Source organism: Spodoptera frugiperda, chromosome 17 (genome assembly GCF_023101765.2).
Source record: "Spodoptera frugiperda isolate SF20-4 chromosome 17, AGI-APGP_CSIRO_Sfru_2.0, whole genome shotgun sequence".
Classification (NCBI taxonomy): domain Eukaryota; kingdom Metazoa; phylum Arthropoda; class Insecta; order Lepidoptera; family Noctuidae; genus Spodoptera; species Spodoptera frugiperda.
In genome coordinates this window covers 8,182,542-8,199,251 of record NC_064228.1, presented here as the reverse complement: position 1 = coordinate 8,199,251, position 16,710 = coordinate 8,182,542, and the positions used below count along the sequence as shown (strand labels likewise).

General features: G+C 38.0%; 1 protein-coding gene across 5 annotated transcripts in view; it reads right to left on the bottom strand.

Annotated features, from left to right (window-relative positions):
* The window catches only part of LOC118276677 (EH domain-binding protein 1), a 50,236-nt gene that overhangs the window by 24,023 nt on the left and 9,503 nt on the right, over positions 1-16,710 (bottom strand). For all 5 annotated transcript variants that reach the window (XM_050699923.1, XM_050699927.1, XM_050699925.1 and 2 more), the window contains exons 2-10: positions 8,180-8,247; positions 7,386-7,497; positions 5,124-5,219; positions 4,330-4,441; positions 3,520-3,701; positions 2,747-2,864; positions 1,666-2,181; positions 701-834; positions 45-180 (exon numbers count right to left, since the gene is read on the bottom strand). In XM_050699923.1, the coding sequence (XP_050555880.1) occupies positions 45-180; positions 701-834; positions 1,666-2,181; positions 2,747-2,864; positions 3,520-3,701; positions 4,330-4,441; positions 5,124-5,219; positions 7,386-7,489 (1,398 nt within the window). In that variant the 5' untranslated portion in view covers positions 7,490-7,497; positions 8,180-8,247. The remainder of the gene's footprint in view (positions 1-44; positions 181-700; positions 835-1,665; positions 2,182-2,746; positions 2,865-3,519; positions 3,702-4,329; positions 4,442-5,123; positions 5,220-7,385; positions 7,498-8,179; positions 8,248-16,710) is intronic.

Here is a 16,710-nt window from a genome sequence, read left to right as displayed (position 1 = left end):
CGTCTACTCAAAAGACCGTCTACTAAAAAGATTGAAATACATACGGCGAGTCTATCAGGTATCTGCCGGGAGCATACGTCGGCGGCAGTCAGTACTTGCGATATGCCGAGCTTGGAGGAGGCTTCCAGAGCCACGCGGAGATTCTTCTCCGCCTCGTCAGGCTGCAGGCCGGAGAAATCACTGGAATTGTGGAAGGAAAGTATTTAGTTTCGTCTATTATGACAAAGTGAAAGCCAACGTCGAAGCATTTATTTTTAATGCTTAATTAGGCACTTTTGAAATGTCAAATTGAATTGTCTGTCAGTTTGTCTGTCAGTGACACAGAAGGAGGGATATTTCTTAGACTAGACTTGGAATTTTGGTATTAAAAAAAGAATTGCTTTGTTCGTCTGAAAAATATTTAATATGTTAAAAGTGTAGGCTCGCCATGGTTCGGCATGGCATTAGACGAGTTTGACCGAATATACCACAGTCTCACAGAAAACCGACGAGAAACAACACTTGCATTGTATTTCGTTGTGTGGTTACTGAAGGCCCAATTACCCCCTTACCAATCCCCAATTCCCCAAGAACCCTTCTTTTCCTAACCCCCAAAAGACGCCCTGTTGTTTCAAGTGTCGCATGGGCGACGGCGATTGCTTACCATCAGGTGATCCGTCTGCCCGTTTACTATATCATAAAAAACCAAGCATATACTGACATGAGATCAGGTCGGAACCGGTGTATGATGGCACAGAAGGCGAGCCCCGAGCGGAAGCTGGTGGTCAGGTTGGTCACCCGACACGAGCGGTACTCGCGGGTCACCGACTGGCACCATTCTAGCAGGTCTTGTACCTGGGGGTATAAGGATAAAGTTATTGTAGACAAGTATTATAACATACACAGTCACAAACATATACAATGTGATAGGTGTGAAACACCCGTTAAGGCTGAGTACTACATCTAATTTTATCGACAAAAAAAATAATATGGGTGGTTGAGTAATTGAAAAATAGTGATATTTTCGGTAAAAATAATTCACAAATGATTTTTTTTTTTCTCACCAAAACATGAAAAAAGTAATGAATTAGTTAGCCAAGGTTATTAGCTACCGTTTGTCGTTTTTTTTTTGTTTCTACGACGCATACAACCTTTGATATCAAAAAAAGTAAAAAAAATATTAAAATAGCCATAATTTTTAGGGGGAGGGGGTTCGACCCCTTCGACCCCCGACTTTTGTCGATAAAATTAGATGTAGTACTCAGCCTTAACGGGTTAGAAGTCCCACCCCTATCACATTGTATATAGGGTGACTGGTAATTAGTGAACGATATTTAAATACGTGATTGTACTCATGATTACAAACAACTTTCCCAAAGAAACTTTTTTGTATACTCATTACTTATTTCTACGTATTTGCGTAATCAAAGTTTAGAAGGGGGAACTCTTAAACTTTGACTCGTTTTATCGAAGCATTGTTACCTTATAATAAGACGAAATAAAAAATACGTGTCTTATTAACATTTTTTCCATTACTTAACTGACGGACTAAATAGATTTTTTTTCGTACCCCGCCATCATCCCTACTATTAACAAATCGAACCAATTAACAATAACCCAAAGAATTCATCCTTATTTGGGCCTTGAAATCTAATATAAAATAAACTATCATACAACCAAACTCACCGGCGTTTTATCCTTATCAAACTTTCCAGGAAAGAGTTTCTCCATATCAGCGGCAGTAGGAGTCTTATCACTATCTTCCTCTTTCTCATTCTCATTCCTATCTAAACTAATACTGTTCAAATTGGTCTTCAGCTCCAAAGGCTTTAAATTCCTCATCGCCACCGTCTTAGGCTTAAAACCAACCCCCTTTATCTCACTTTTAGGCTCATTATTAATAACATTATTCATTTTGGGGGTCGAAAAGTACTTAGGTTCTGGTTTCATGACCATTTTTGTAAGATTACTTAGCATTTCTGGTCTTGTTTTTGGTATGGGGTCATTAGACACTTCGTTGTCGTTTGGTGTGGGGTCTGAAGGCACGGGTGTGGTTGGGGTCGTGGTTTCTGGGGTGATGGGGGCTGTGGGGGTCCGGGAGTTGTCGAAGTTGAGACTCTGTACGCTGTTTGGTGTCGCCGCGATGTCACTGTTTGTTAAACTTTGGGTCATCTCTTCCATTTGTTGTCGGAGATCCAACATCTGTAAAGGAAACGGGATTTGAATTTGATTTCATTATAATTTTATTATTGATTTGTTCTTGAATTCATTTATTAGAAAAATAAATAAATAATTAAATAGCTACATATCACTTTTATCGTTCACCAGCTTCTGCCTGCGACTACGCTCGCGTTTCCGTGAATAAAAAGTACCCTATGTGTTATTCCAGACCACAATCTATCCCTGTTCCGAATTTCATCCCGATCCTTTCAGCCGTTTTAACGTGATTGAGTAACAAACATACCTTACAAACTGTCGCATTCATAATATTAGTAAGATAGTAAGATTTATATAAATATAAATCCGTAAAACTTATATTAAATACCTTGTTAAATACAATCTATACTAATATTATAAAGCTGAAGAGTTTGTTTGTTTGAACACGCTAATCTCCGGAACTACTGGTCCGATTTGAATAATTCTTTTTGTGTTGGATAGCTCATTTATCGAGGAAGGCTATAGGCTATAAAACATCACGCTTAGATTAACAGGATCCGAGTAGAGCGGGTGAATCCGCGCGGAAGTAGCTAGTAAGATATACAATTACCTGTCTAGTAGAGTTATCGGACAGCGTGTAGTCGTCCTCGTCCAGGTCCTCTAACACGGCGATGTCGGAGTTGTTGTTCACTGAGAGGAGGGACGCCAGGGACTGCATGTCTTCGTCGCTGGAAGTTATAAGGTTTTGTTTATTAAAATATAGCAAAACTTCATTAATATCTTTTATTATATTTTATTTTCTTCGGAAAGCTTACAGCTAGGATACAGATAGTTGAGAAATGTTGAAAGAAGGCCAATTACAAGTTTCCACAGGTAGAATTATAGTAGAACAAGAAACAGTGGACAGATAAGAAAAAAGAAAGAAGTAAAGGCGCTCAGAGCAAGTACATTGTAGCATTGAAGAACATTTCAGTTGTTTTCAAAAAATCTAGTACATATAATTTTTTTCAGGTTAGAGACACTGACGAAGAGTGTGAGTGAGTTTTTTGCTAAAATACACTCCATTTTATATATTGCAATGTTAAACGTTTTTGGGGTCAGTTATAAAAAAAAATCTATTGACCAATTATTTATTAAAGCATTTTTACTTGCTAATAATATACCTGTTTATCATAAATTATTATTATTTTAGAAATTCTATTACTCAAACCCCTCAATGGACAAACTGAATAAAATAACCCACCCATTTAGAAAAAAATCATAGAAAACACTGAAAATTTGCATTTTTCTATATAGGTAGGCCTTTGCCCTGCAGTTGGACGATAATGACTGGAATCTAAATCTAATCTGTATCTACCTATAAAAACTAAAAAAAATACATACGTAGCCTGTCCCTCCCTGAGTAAGACACAATGTAGAGTGAGGTGCAGAGACATGGCCACCACCTTGTGTGTGGTGGGTTCGAGCGTGAGTACCAGCGCGCGCTGCGACGGCTCCAGGCTGGCGAACTTGCGCATGTTTATCGAACACACGCCCAGGCGGCGCCGCTTGCCTGTTATTGATACCTGGGGGAGAAAGGGGGTAGGTAAATATATGTGTTGTGACTTTCGAGTATGTTCGACTAGTTTCGAGCTATAGCGGGGCCCTTAGCAATTGACATGACCATTAATCTTTTCTTTTTTAACGCGATGTTGCGCCTCTCAAGAATTATCCATTATATGGAGCGTTTATAAACATGCAAATTTACATACACTATTTTATAAATCACACAGATAGTTGTTTCGTACGGGAATCGAACCCACTAAACCTTCTCAGCAGACGGTTGCTTAGCCAATGTAAAGTCTTACGGCCGCACTCAGAGTAATTTAATTACCTAATACCCAGTCCTTAGCAATTGTTTTTGGAACAAAATCGTTACTAAGGAATAGTTTAAGTAATCATTAAATGTCTCTGAGTACGGCAGATAGTATTCTTTAAAAAAAATGTTTCTAATTATTATAAATAACTAGCAAACCCGGCGAACTCCATTCGCCACTAATGTATTTTTTTTCCTGAATTTTCTATAAACCTTATGGAGCCCGAGACCTTTCCAACGAATGCAAAACCGTGGAAATCGGTTCGTGCGTTCTGGAGTTATAGCGTCAGGAAGGAAAACTCGACTTATTTTTATATTATAGATATGATAGGACTTACATCTTCAAGCACGAACGTCCAGTCTTTGTCCTCGAGTTCGTTGGTGCGCGAGTCCTTGAACAGCGTGACCGCCACCGTGCGGTTCTCTGGCACCGTGTATATGACGGACCCTCTGGAAACAACACAATAATAACCATTGTATTACAATAACTATCGTGAGACATACTAAAGTAACTGAAAACATCGGTTTAGGCCTATTAATAGAGAAAAGCTCTACTAGTTTCGAGTCACAGAGGGACTTTTCATCATGAGCACTGTGCGCAAACCGTGATTTTTAGTTAATTTAATAATAATATTTTTTCAAATAATTCTTTAAAATTACCGATTAGTCTTCACTTTTAGATTCACTCTCGATCATGATTTATCAGCTGCAAAGGTCTTCTTTCCCTTAAAAGGGGTTTTTAGACCTTTACTTTCATAGACATAAGAGGGGTTTTAGTTCGGAATTAACTAAGAGCGCTGTTGCCAGATCTCTGCCAATGTATAATCCTTTTATCGATTCTAGCAAAGAGTAGAAACACAAGGCGGTTCCGCAAATCAATCAACCCCAAACTATTTGTAGGTATCACAGTAAATAACTTCGTAACCTAGTATCATCACAACTATGAGATAGAAGATATAACAGCCTTAGTCAGTGTCCTTAGTAAGAATTTGCTTAAGTTGAACGAAACGAGAACCCGTTCGGCGCTCTGATTGGCTGGCACGAATGAACCAATCAATCAGAGTAATCAACTCGTACTAAGGCCAGTTCTGTAATATGAAATAAGGAAATTAGTAAAAGGTAGAATACATACTTGAGTGGATCTTTGAGCGACGGCTCCCATTCCAATGGGTCTGTGATCACCCGCCTGGACCGCCTCGTCCACACCACACTCAGTTTGTTTGGCTTCCTGTAATATAAAATAGTATGTGATGAAGAAGTTTCTAACATTATTTAGACACCACCACAAACAGTGAAGGAAAACATCGTGAGGAAACCTGGGCTTATATTTATTTAATTATAAGTTTGAAATCGCCAACCCGCATTGAGAAACCGTGGTGATTATTGATCAATCGTCTGTGTGAGAGCTTTGGTCGTGTGTTATGCCCTTGGTTTGCAGTGGCCACTTATAGTTCGTATATGTGTGATGCAAAGTGTTAAAATAATATATTTTCTTTTAACACTGTCCACACAAAGAAACCCAATGCAAGCGTTGTTTCAGGTCGATTTTCTGTGGGGCCGTGGTATTACTCCGGTCGAGCCAGCCCATTCTTGCCGAAGCATGGCTCTCTCACATTTGAAAGCATGGTTTAGAGTACTTAGTACCCAAATTATGAAGTTCACACAGTTTTATCAAACTTGTACATCAGACATTACGTCTGGCTAATAAGTTTTGAATGTAAAACTTATATCGGCACTTCTGCCCACCCCTTCGTATATGTATGTATTTAATTCATCACACACACACTTTTTATTCTTCTATTTTGGTTACGTTTCAAACAGTGCAACCACTACTATCCTACTTAAGTTCAGAATGCACTTCCAAGTATTTTTGTAACAGATTGATGAGTGCATTGCTCGCGGGACAGATGGTACAGAAACCGAAAGTTCTGTATTTTTATTTATGTGTTTCGGTAAACCTCACAAAGGGATTTATTTTTTCCACGGTTGGCGTCGTGGCTGGGCAACCTGCTGTTTGATTCCCGCACGGAGCAACTCTTTGTGTGATCCACAAATTGTTGTTTCGGGTCTGGGTGTCATGTGTATGTGAACTTGTATGTTTGTAAACGCACACACGATACAGGAGAAAATCCTAATGTGGGGCAAGGTGTTTTTCAAAGATAAAGACAAAGATTTAAAAATTAGCATTTCAGTATTAGACTAAGGAGTGCGTGGCGCGTGTTAAGTAAAACTTATACACTTTATTTCATCCCTTCAGTGAATTTTAAACGTTAATATGCGCGTACTACGAAAACAAATTCAAAAAATCTTGATCGTCATAAAACATAGCATAAGAAATTAATTTAAAAAATCACGGATTTACACACTTATATCCTCTGTGACTGGAAACTTTTAGAGCTTTTCTCCATTAATATACGTGAGTAAACCGTGAAGTTTTAGTTAATTTAGTATGTCTCACGATAGTTATTATAAAATCTATAATCTAGTACTAATATTATAAACCTGAAGAGTTTGTTTGTTTGTTTGTTTGAACGCGCTAATCTCCGGAACGATACTGGTCGGAATTGAATAATTCTTTTTGTGTTGAATAGTGCATTGATCGAGGAAGGCGATAGGCTATAAAATAGCACGCTATAACCAATAGGAGCCGAGCAGAGCGGGTGAAACCGCACGGAAGTACACTAGTTTAGCATAAGAAAACTAAAAGAAACAAACCATTCGAACACTAAACAAATCTTCTTTCTAAACCTACCCGTTAAATAATACAGTACCTAAGTAATAAAAGCACAACAGACAGACAAACACGACTATTCTTAGTATTATACTGTATTATACCAAGTTTAAATCTGTATTGTCGCCGTCAGTTATAAGTTACGGGCGTAAATAGCTGAGAGATCGATAGCAGCCAGTTGGCAGACTTGTATCGCTTGCATGTAAACATAAGGCTAAAGTGTTACAATAAGGGATGATGTCTATGTTACGTAGATGGTATAAGTGTGGGAAGCCAGCTGCTTGTTCGACACGAATGCAGTCGCTCGACCGGAGTGATACTTACGGCCTAACATTGAAAACCGACGTGAACAGCTTGCTTGTGTGGTGAGGTTACCGGAGACCGAATCCCCCCTTCCCAATCCCCGATAACCCTTAAATTCCATACCCCCAAAAGGTCGGCAACGCACTTGTAACGCTTTTGGTGTTTCAAGATCCATGGGCGGCGGCGACTGCCTACCATCAGGTGATCCGTCAGCTCGTTTACGGCTTAATCCATAAAAAAATCATTGTAACCATCGCATGATGAAATTTTTATTTAGGTATGGATAAAAAAGAAAGATAGGAAATAAAAACTTATTCTTCTAAGATAATTCAAGTACAATAATAAAGATCAAAAGCTTACCATTTCGGTGAGGTCTCAAGATCTACGCGATGGTAGGAGGCGGTGTACTGGAACTTGGCAGCTCGCTTGTTCACCCGCTGCAGTCGCTTCCACACCGACGCCATTCTTACACCTGGAAACATTGAACATTAAACAGCTTCAAGACGAGACCTAGATACTTTAATTTATATTCCATGGAAGATATCTATGTATAAGGTATTATGAAAAAAAAGTATCTGGAAAGACTTGTTACCTAATATTTACTGCTAAAACTTAAGGGTCTACTATCGAATTGAAAAGGAATTCTATAAAATAAGCACCCGCTTACTTAATTTTAACTGATGTTCATATAAATTTTACATTGATCAAACAAATCGGTATTTTCCATTCTCTCAATTTTTCTTTTATTTAAAAAAGCAACGTTGTTCCAGAGGATTTTACTCCTGTGTCGTGGGGGCGTTCGCTACAAACATACAATTTCACATACGCTTGACACCCAGACCCGGAACAACAATTTGTGGATCACACAAAGACTTGCTCCGTGCGGGAATCGAACCCACTACTCGTTACGCGGCAGGGTTGTTGCCCAGCTACCATGATCACGGATCCAATACTGTCTTACTTATATCAAATAGCTTTTTCCACCTATTAACCCGTCAAAGGCAAGCGGGGGTAAAAACAAGCTGGCGCTGGAGTTAACGGAGAATGCATTGAACAGGCAATTTACAATTTTATCTCGTCTGTTAAAGTATCATAGCACCCAGCTAACAAAACATGACACATGAATAATAACAAACAACTATAATAAAACTTACGGTAGTCAGAGCAATGTTGGGACGGCTGTGTATTATCTGCGCGCGCGCATTATCGCGCCGCACCGCTCCTGCGGAAGCAAACACTGATATTGAGCGTATATAGGGACTTTTTACATAAATACTGTGTGTTGTGACATGTTTGGGTGCAATGGGGGATAGATAGTGACTTCATACAGTGTCATCAATGACCCTTTCACGGGAATGTCCGTCCAGAAATATGAAGGGATTTTTTATGGTATAAGTCGGTAAACGAGCAGACGGATCACGTGATGGTAAGCAATTACCGTCGCCTATGGACCCACCAGATTCGTTACTCGCTTAATAGTTGCTTAACCCAGTCTTTAGCATTTGTTTTCAGAACAAAGTCGTTACTAAGGAAAGGTTTATGTAATAATTAAATATGATCTTAGTGCGGCAGTAAGACCAAAAAGTATTCAAATGCTCGTATACACTCGGCTATTTAACAAATATGTATCTCAGAGCTGATACGTACCTAGTCTAAACATATCTATCACCAAATTGGTCGTACAAATAAACGTGCAGACAGACTGTAGCCAGAGTGTTGCATATTGTTGCGTAACTGTACAGTTTTCAAGGTGAAGGAGTAACTATGTAGCTATGGTTAATCACACAATGTAATGTAAAACTAATGCGTGAAGTACGAAAATCGGTCGTATTTTTTTAATGGTATAAGCCGATAAACGATCGGGAAACTATCACCTGATGGTAAGCAATTGCCGCCACCCATGGACACCCGAAACACCAGAGGCGTTACAAGTGCGTTGCCGGCCTTTTGGGGGTAAGAAATTTATGGGTTGTTGGGGAATCGGGGATTGGGAAGGTGGGTAATAGGGCCTCCGGTAACCTCACTCACACGACGAAACACCACGCAAGCGTTGTTTCACGTCGGTTTTGTGTGAGGCTGTGGTATCACTCCGGTCGAGCCGGCCCATTTGTGTCGAAACATCTTCCACACTTAACTAATTCTAGAGTCTTAAAAAGGACTTGTAAACAACCCTTCAACTTTTGACATCCTCTGTCTTATGTGAGTCCTTAATAAGACCCAAGTTAAGCTCATAAACCACATAAATCTACACACATAATCAGCAGCCTACGAGTAATTAACAGGGATTTAGTCAACAAGACAAGGGCTTCAGAGTTCAAAAGCTGGTGCTTGTAGCTTCAAAGTGGCCCCATTAAAGGGGGATTTGCTCCGAATGGGACGTTCCCGCCGCCATGAATAGTAATCAAATGAAACCTTTTGTACAGTTACATAACCGTAGATAGAGAAGTACTTTTTTAGCTTCGGGAATGGTATAATTGGACCTATATTTCTGTCAAAGACAAAGCAATATTGGGGATTTATCTGTTATAATACGGAGCCTCGGCGTATAATTTCAATCCTTTGATTTTAACTGGTGTAAAAGCAACGAAAACTTGCTTGCAAAGTTGCAACGTCACGCCTTTTATCTCAGAAGGGGTAGGCAGAGGTGCACATTACGGCACGTAATTTGTGTTATAAGTCCCATGTAATAGGGGGTGAGTTTATTGCCATATACTGAGCACAATTCCAGACTCCGTGTTACAACTGAAAAAAGGGGGTTTCGAAAAAAGCCCAGTGATACTTTGCCCGACCTGAGAATCGAACCCGAGATCTTCCAGAGAACTAGTCTTAACTGGTGGAAAGCGAATGTTAAACATGCTTTCGAGAATTAAAAAGAGTGAGTATTTTAAAGAACATGACCATTGAAACTACATTATTAAGACGCAAAGTTGTGCGCAAAAAGATCGTTAGTGTTAATTGAGATTACTGGAGGTCGAACATCTGCATTGGACATCTGCAAAATCGTCCGTTATGCGGATGCTACAATCGACAGTCAGTTTCGAGAAATGGGAATTGGATGCGGAGTCTTTTAATATTATGGAGAGTTGAAAAATTTAATCCTGTTGTCATATGAAGTTTTGGAAATCACATAGAAGAGTTGCTTGTTTATCATGTGCAGGTATAGTGGAATTGCACAGTTGTCCTATATAACTTTTAATACACGTAGAAAGATAAGCTAATTGGATATTTTTGATCAACATCACACTAATATTATAAATGTAAACGTTTGTTTGTTTAGATGTTTGGAGGTTTGTCCGTCAATCACGCTGAAACTACTGAACGGATTTTGATGAAATTTGATAAACAGACATGGTATAAGCTGACTTGGATATATTTTTTATCACACGAGAACGCGTGTGAAACAGCTGGTAGAAGCTGTATTATACATATAGGTACTACATGTGCAGTTTGAAATACTACGCAAATAACTGTGTGTTTAATATACATACAAACATATTATGCATACATATTATTATATCAACGTTTCGTCAAATCTATAAATAGTTATCGGAACCGCAGCGCAAGGTTTCCATAAGGACAAATATCAACTTTGTCCTTTTACGTTTAAAGTTCAAGTTAAAACTGAAGCTATTGAAACGGTAATTTTATATGCATTACGTTTTTCAATTTGCTGTAAGTGCATTGGTTATTAGCGTGTAAGGCCAAAATTCAGCAATTAATAGACCGTTTTAATACTTAATTGAAAGAGGTGAGAAAATGTCAATAAAAATGTTTTTAGACTATATTCGTTGAACCGATTTACCTGTATGTGTGTATGTTTGTGTGCGATTATCTTACGTTTGACTGAACTGATTATGATGCGGTTTTCAACATAATATTTTTCAGAATTATAAAGTAGAGGCGGTAAATAAAATGAAGACGGTTCCTTTTATTAAAAAAAAATGTTTTCATACTCAGATAGACAGAATCGGATGACAGTGAGAAGCTGCATACCGAAAAGTAGATGGTGACAGAATTAACAGAAAATACTTGATTGTAATGAGCAAAGCCGCTAGCAAATGCTACAACCATATAAAAGAAGACTCCGGAGCTGCGGACTACCTAGCGCGTTACTGAGGTTCCGACTCAAAGCAGGAGAACGGGGTGGTTTTTAGTCAGTAAAAGTTTATCACTCTCTTTTGCCTCACCTAAGACGGGTGAAGACATTAGATCATTTTTACCTTACAAAAAAAAAACATAAAATAAGACATCTTAAACTTTACCACAACACACAAAAGGTAATTTTGGCAACTACGTCCTCATTTCCTTTTAAAAAAAGACATTAAAAATGCCGTTTTACAAACATATCAGAATCTCTGGGAAACTAACGACTGTTGACCTACTGTAACCTTTGCGTCCTCAGCGCGCTCTGCTGACTAAAGACATGCATTTGACGGTGCAAATAAGACTACTTTCTTTATAAACGTCTGCTAGGCTCTTTTTAAGTCTGAATGTGCGTTTGAGATGCTACTTGGGCGCCCTTTTGAAAAAACTTTTTAAAGAGGGAACCGTCTTCAAATTTTATTGCGAACCTCCATTTTTAAGTCGTGTAATATACCTATCATATTTTCTTTTGTCTAAAAATACTATCGGTATATAATCGATACAGCCAAACGCGAGATAATTGCTCACAAACATACATACATACATACATACATAAAGGTCAAACTGAGAACCTACTGTTTTTAGGTCGGTTAAAAAATGCCTTGAAGATGTAAGGGATTATAAAGTGTGAAAAAATATAAGAAAATGTTTGTCTAAGATTTGTCATAATAATAAATTCGTCATAAAGCACGCTTTAAAGTGTATTTAATTAGTTCCATTGTAGTTAGTGAAGAGCGATTTAAGACCAAATACAGAGACATTTTTATTTTGCTGTTGCGGAATTAGGACTCCAGTAACTTTACTCACGCGGCGAAACACAACACATGCGTTATTTCACGTCGGTTTCACAAAATAAATAATATACCAAACGTAATGTGTTTTGCTATGTAATTGATTGTAATCACTTCAGCTTGTAACTTATTTCCATTTGACCCGAAGACCTCAAGTAACTACTTGTACAATAGACAGTTTTTGTTCCCTGTCATTCGATCATCACCGCTATTTATATATTTTCTTGATTTACTGTACTATCAGTAGATATTGTTATCTTTCAAGTAGCTCATTAATACTTTATCTACCTAATTGCTAACAAAATGCCCTCTCTTTTACAAGTAACTAAATCAATTGCCCTCTTAACGATCTTCCAAAGATCAATTATTAAACCGATAACTGCGAAATTTAACTGTGGAAGAGCCATGCTTCGGCACGAATGGGCCGGCTCGACCGGAGTGATACCACGGTCTTACAGAAAACCGACGTGAAACAACGCTTGCGTTTTGTTTTAGTGTGTGAGGTTACTGGAGAGTCAATTACTCTCCCCAAATCTCCAAAAATCTTGAAATTTCTAACCCCAAAAAGCCGTTAAGATATTTGTACCGCCTGTGGTGTTTCGGGTGTCCATAGTCGGATCCGATTGCTTACCATCAGGTGATCCGTCAGCTCGTTTACTGGCTTATACCATAAAAAGCCAAATGAATCGCCAATAAAACTGTCCCTATTTGATCTTACTATTAATAAATAATGTATTCGAGTTCATATTTCTAAGTATACGTAGAATTTATGTCCACATAACATAAATATGGGCCAAGTCGCCATTTTCTTAAATAAGGCACATATGCCAAGTGTAGTAAATTCTTCTCTTTATTAGCATGTCATACATTTAAATGATATCAATACTTTTAGATGAGCAATACAAACAAACAATCCTACTAATAACACAGAATAACCAACCTTAGCACAAAAACAATAAGATACAATTTACAAAAACGATCACGACAAAATGAAACCCAATCACATAGTGTAATCAACCTTAGCAACTTGTAAATAAGAATCAAATTACAGAAACAAGGTTGTAACCTTTCAAGGTGATTTGGTAGACCTTATTAGTTACGGCATAAGGTTTATTTTTGTACGTGAGTCATTGTGATGAGATCATGAGGATCTCAGATATTTGATGCATGTAGGTGTTAAGGAATTCCTTTTGCATAGATGTGTTAGACTCCACGTGGTTATGTGAGCCTAGTCCATATGGCCACACATGATGCTACGCTAAAACCAGTATAAACTGATCGTCTAATATGCAGTAATATCATACAAAGCGAGATCATTATAACTGGTTACAATATACTAACTAGGTACTCAATTTTGAATTTATTACTTTGACTTACGATATCAAACTCAAACAGCCCGTGTCAATTTGCTGCCGAACTATGAGCTTTCTACTCCTTCTATCTAAGGCCCAATTACCCCCTTCCCAATCCCCGATTCCCCAACAAACCCTTAAACTTGCAACGCATCTGGTGTTTCGGGTGTCCATGGGTGGCGGCGATTGCTTACCATCAGGTGATTCGTCTGCTCGTTTACCGGATTCTACCATAAAAAAGAGGCATGTAAAGATACACAGAAGGCACCAAATATCTGTAATAAATTTACGCAAACCTGGAAAATATACCCGCCATCCTGACACACACGGTAAAAATTTACCCTAATCTCTCATCATCACCAGATTTTTGGTTACCACCAGTTCATATTCATTAGTCACCACAAATACAACTATATAGGTATTACAATAGACAACAGTTATACTGCAGTAACGCTCCGTGGCAGATTGACCCGTTAACTTAACTAGGGGGCCAAGGAAATGGGTCACGACATTATAACCCCTACGATTAGCTAGTAGTTATAGTCAGTCCACCAAACTGTACTAACCAAGAATTGTATCGTGAACCTGATTGAAAAAGAGTAACCTATGGAGTTTCTTACTCGTTCTTCTTTATAGGAATCTACACTTTGGAACGAGCAAATAGAGCAACTAGAGGATTGGCCCACAGACAGACATTGTAATGTTATTATATTTGCTGTGACATTCCAAAGTACCTTCCGGTTTATTTGAAATAAATATTTTTTGCCATTTTTGACTTTTAAATGACTGATTTGTTTTTTTTTCATTCTTTTTGGATGTTTGTCCGTCAATCACGCTGAAACTACTGATACGAATTTTGTTGTTTAGTATAGACAGGGTATGAGCTGATTTGGGTGATAGGATACTTTTTATCCCATCGGAACGCGGGCGAAGCCGCTGGTAGTACATAAACGCTTCTAGTACTAATATACTTAATAAATAAATAAAGCTGAAGAGTTTGTTTGAAGGAACCGAGCAGTAGCATCATAAATAAAAAAGGTTTTATGATGATGTATGTTTGTTTCTTACTTTATCACGCAAAAATAGTCGAATGGACCCAAGGGCATAACGTGCACTTCTGTCTACCCCTTCGGGAGTAAAATAACGTGGTGTTAAGTAATTAACCTTTGCAATAAAGGTTATTGTAAAGAAATATTGCACACCTTCACAAACTGCATTGCTCATGACTTCGATCACGTTAAATCCACAATCAAATGAGTCAGAATTTATTTAAACTAACATGACAAAATGTCCGTGAGTCAAAATAGGTAGACAGTATTACAAATTCTATAATGTTCACACACTTTTCGCCAGTCCTTTTGAGTGTTATGTTTTTACAATTCCAGATTATATGTAGATAGACGATGTGATAAAGGTTACAGGGAGCCGCAGATCACAGCAGATTCCAACCGACCGATGATATGTATGCACCAGCTTTCGCCCGCGCGGATGTCAGTCTTCGCGTGGATGTTTTATTTCTCCATTTTGAGTAACTCTGACAATGACATCTTATAAATATCTACTACACCCATAATAATTAAGAAGATCCCTATATTAAGCTTCTGCTGTTGAACTCGCGTTAGCATGTAGCAGTAAATTACTGACAGTGACAAAGTTTTCAAAAATAAAAAAGTGATCGTGACAATGTGACAGAAAGTTAATTGAGTGCTTCAGCATACACAACATTGTTAGTGAGCTCATCCGGAATATGAACATGAAGATTTCTCGTTTGTTCGCGGTTCTACCGAACAACTGTGATTGGCCGTTGCGAATGAACCAACCAATCAGAGCGCAAACGTAGAACAAACTCATACTAAGGTCACTCTTTGTCATCCAATTGATACATTTCCATTACCATATGAAAAAGCCCATATGGATCAAAAGTTTCCACATGAAAGACCAGGGCATGCTTAGGTACACTAAATACTGAATTCACAATACGCAGGTCACCAACCTACGCTGTGTAATGACATAGCGGTTTGATACGTCAGCCGTTGGGTCGGCAGATATTAACCTGTAATCTATTGATAATCGGTTCCATCAGTAAACTGCGGCAAAGATTATAATGGCGTAATGCGTAGGTAATGGTGACATTTTTGCGCGTCGTTTCTGTTTCTTTAACTCACTTTGGTACTTCAAATTGTCATCATTATAACACTTTTTCTTTTTTTATAGGATGGGGGCAAACGAGCCTGTATGGGTTGACTTTTTCACCAGAGATGTGGTATGTAGCTCTGCTACGAAGCTGTGAAACTATGTGATCGCTTCCAGTGATACTAAACTATGTAGCTGAGGCTGCTGCTGCTGTAGAGAGGGCATCTAGCCCAGCGCGAGTATGCGATAAGGAAGGAAGCCATCCATAGCACGCATCTTTCCATATAAAAACATAGCTTATCTGAGTCCGTTTCCACCAGAGACTCTTCCCACACACGCTTCTTCGCTTTTGGAGTCATAACATACTAGACAATAAATTAGCTTTTTAAAGTTATATTATCAACTTCTAAACTAAACGTCTAAACTGGATTTTTAATCTTCGATGCAGCTGTAATATCAATCTCTCTTTCAATTCCAATGCTATGTGACATGATTATATACGTTGATGAGCCCAATGAGATCACCAGCCATTAGAATCTAGCCTAGTCTAGGTCCCAAGTCGTTAATAAAAGAAATGGCCCATTGAAGCCCAGACACCTGTGATTAAGGGCAGAGAAAGATTACAGTTTTCGTTTAAAAAGAATTCATTATACTCTAGAATCCCATTATTACAACAAGACAGTATTAATTAAGGTACTGATGAACGTAATTAGCAATCAGCCCAAGAAATACAAGTAGGTAACAAAAAGGTATGAAAAAACACAAGGTAAGTTTTGTAATTTGCTCTATTGTGTGAATAAAAAACATTTTTAACAAAAAAAAAACCGACTTCAAAAAATAAATATTCCAAAACAAATTATTATGCACTAAAAAGTAAAAGAAATAATTGCGTATTTTTCAACAACTTAATAAATCAACTAACTTTACTAACTCATCACACACATTATAATGTAAGTAGGTACAATTATTGTTATTTCTGGAGTCGGTGTCAGCCAACTAAGATAGGTTTGTTATTTACCTATTTTCACAACAAAACATTACAGTTTTACACCAGTTGTAAGTAGGTACTTAACCACCACTCCGCCCGTACCGTGCTAGTTGTTGGCGTTTCCTAGGCTGACACCGACTCCAAAAATAACAATAATTGTACCTACTTACATTATAATGTGTGTGATGAGTTAGTAAAGTTAGTTGATTTATTAAGTTGTTGAAAAATACGCAATTATTTCTTTTACTTTTTAGTGCATAATAATTTGTTTTGGAATA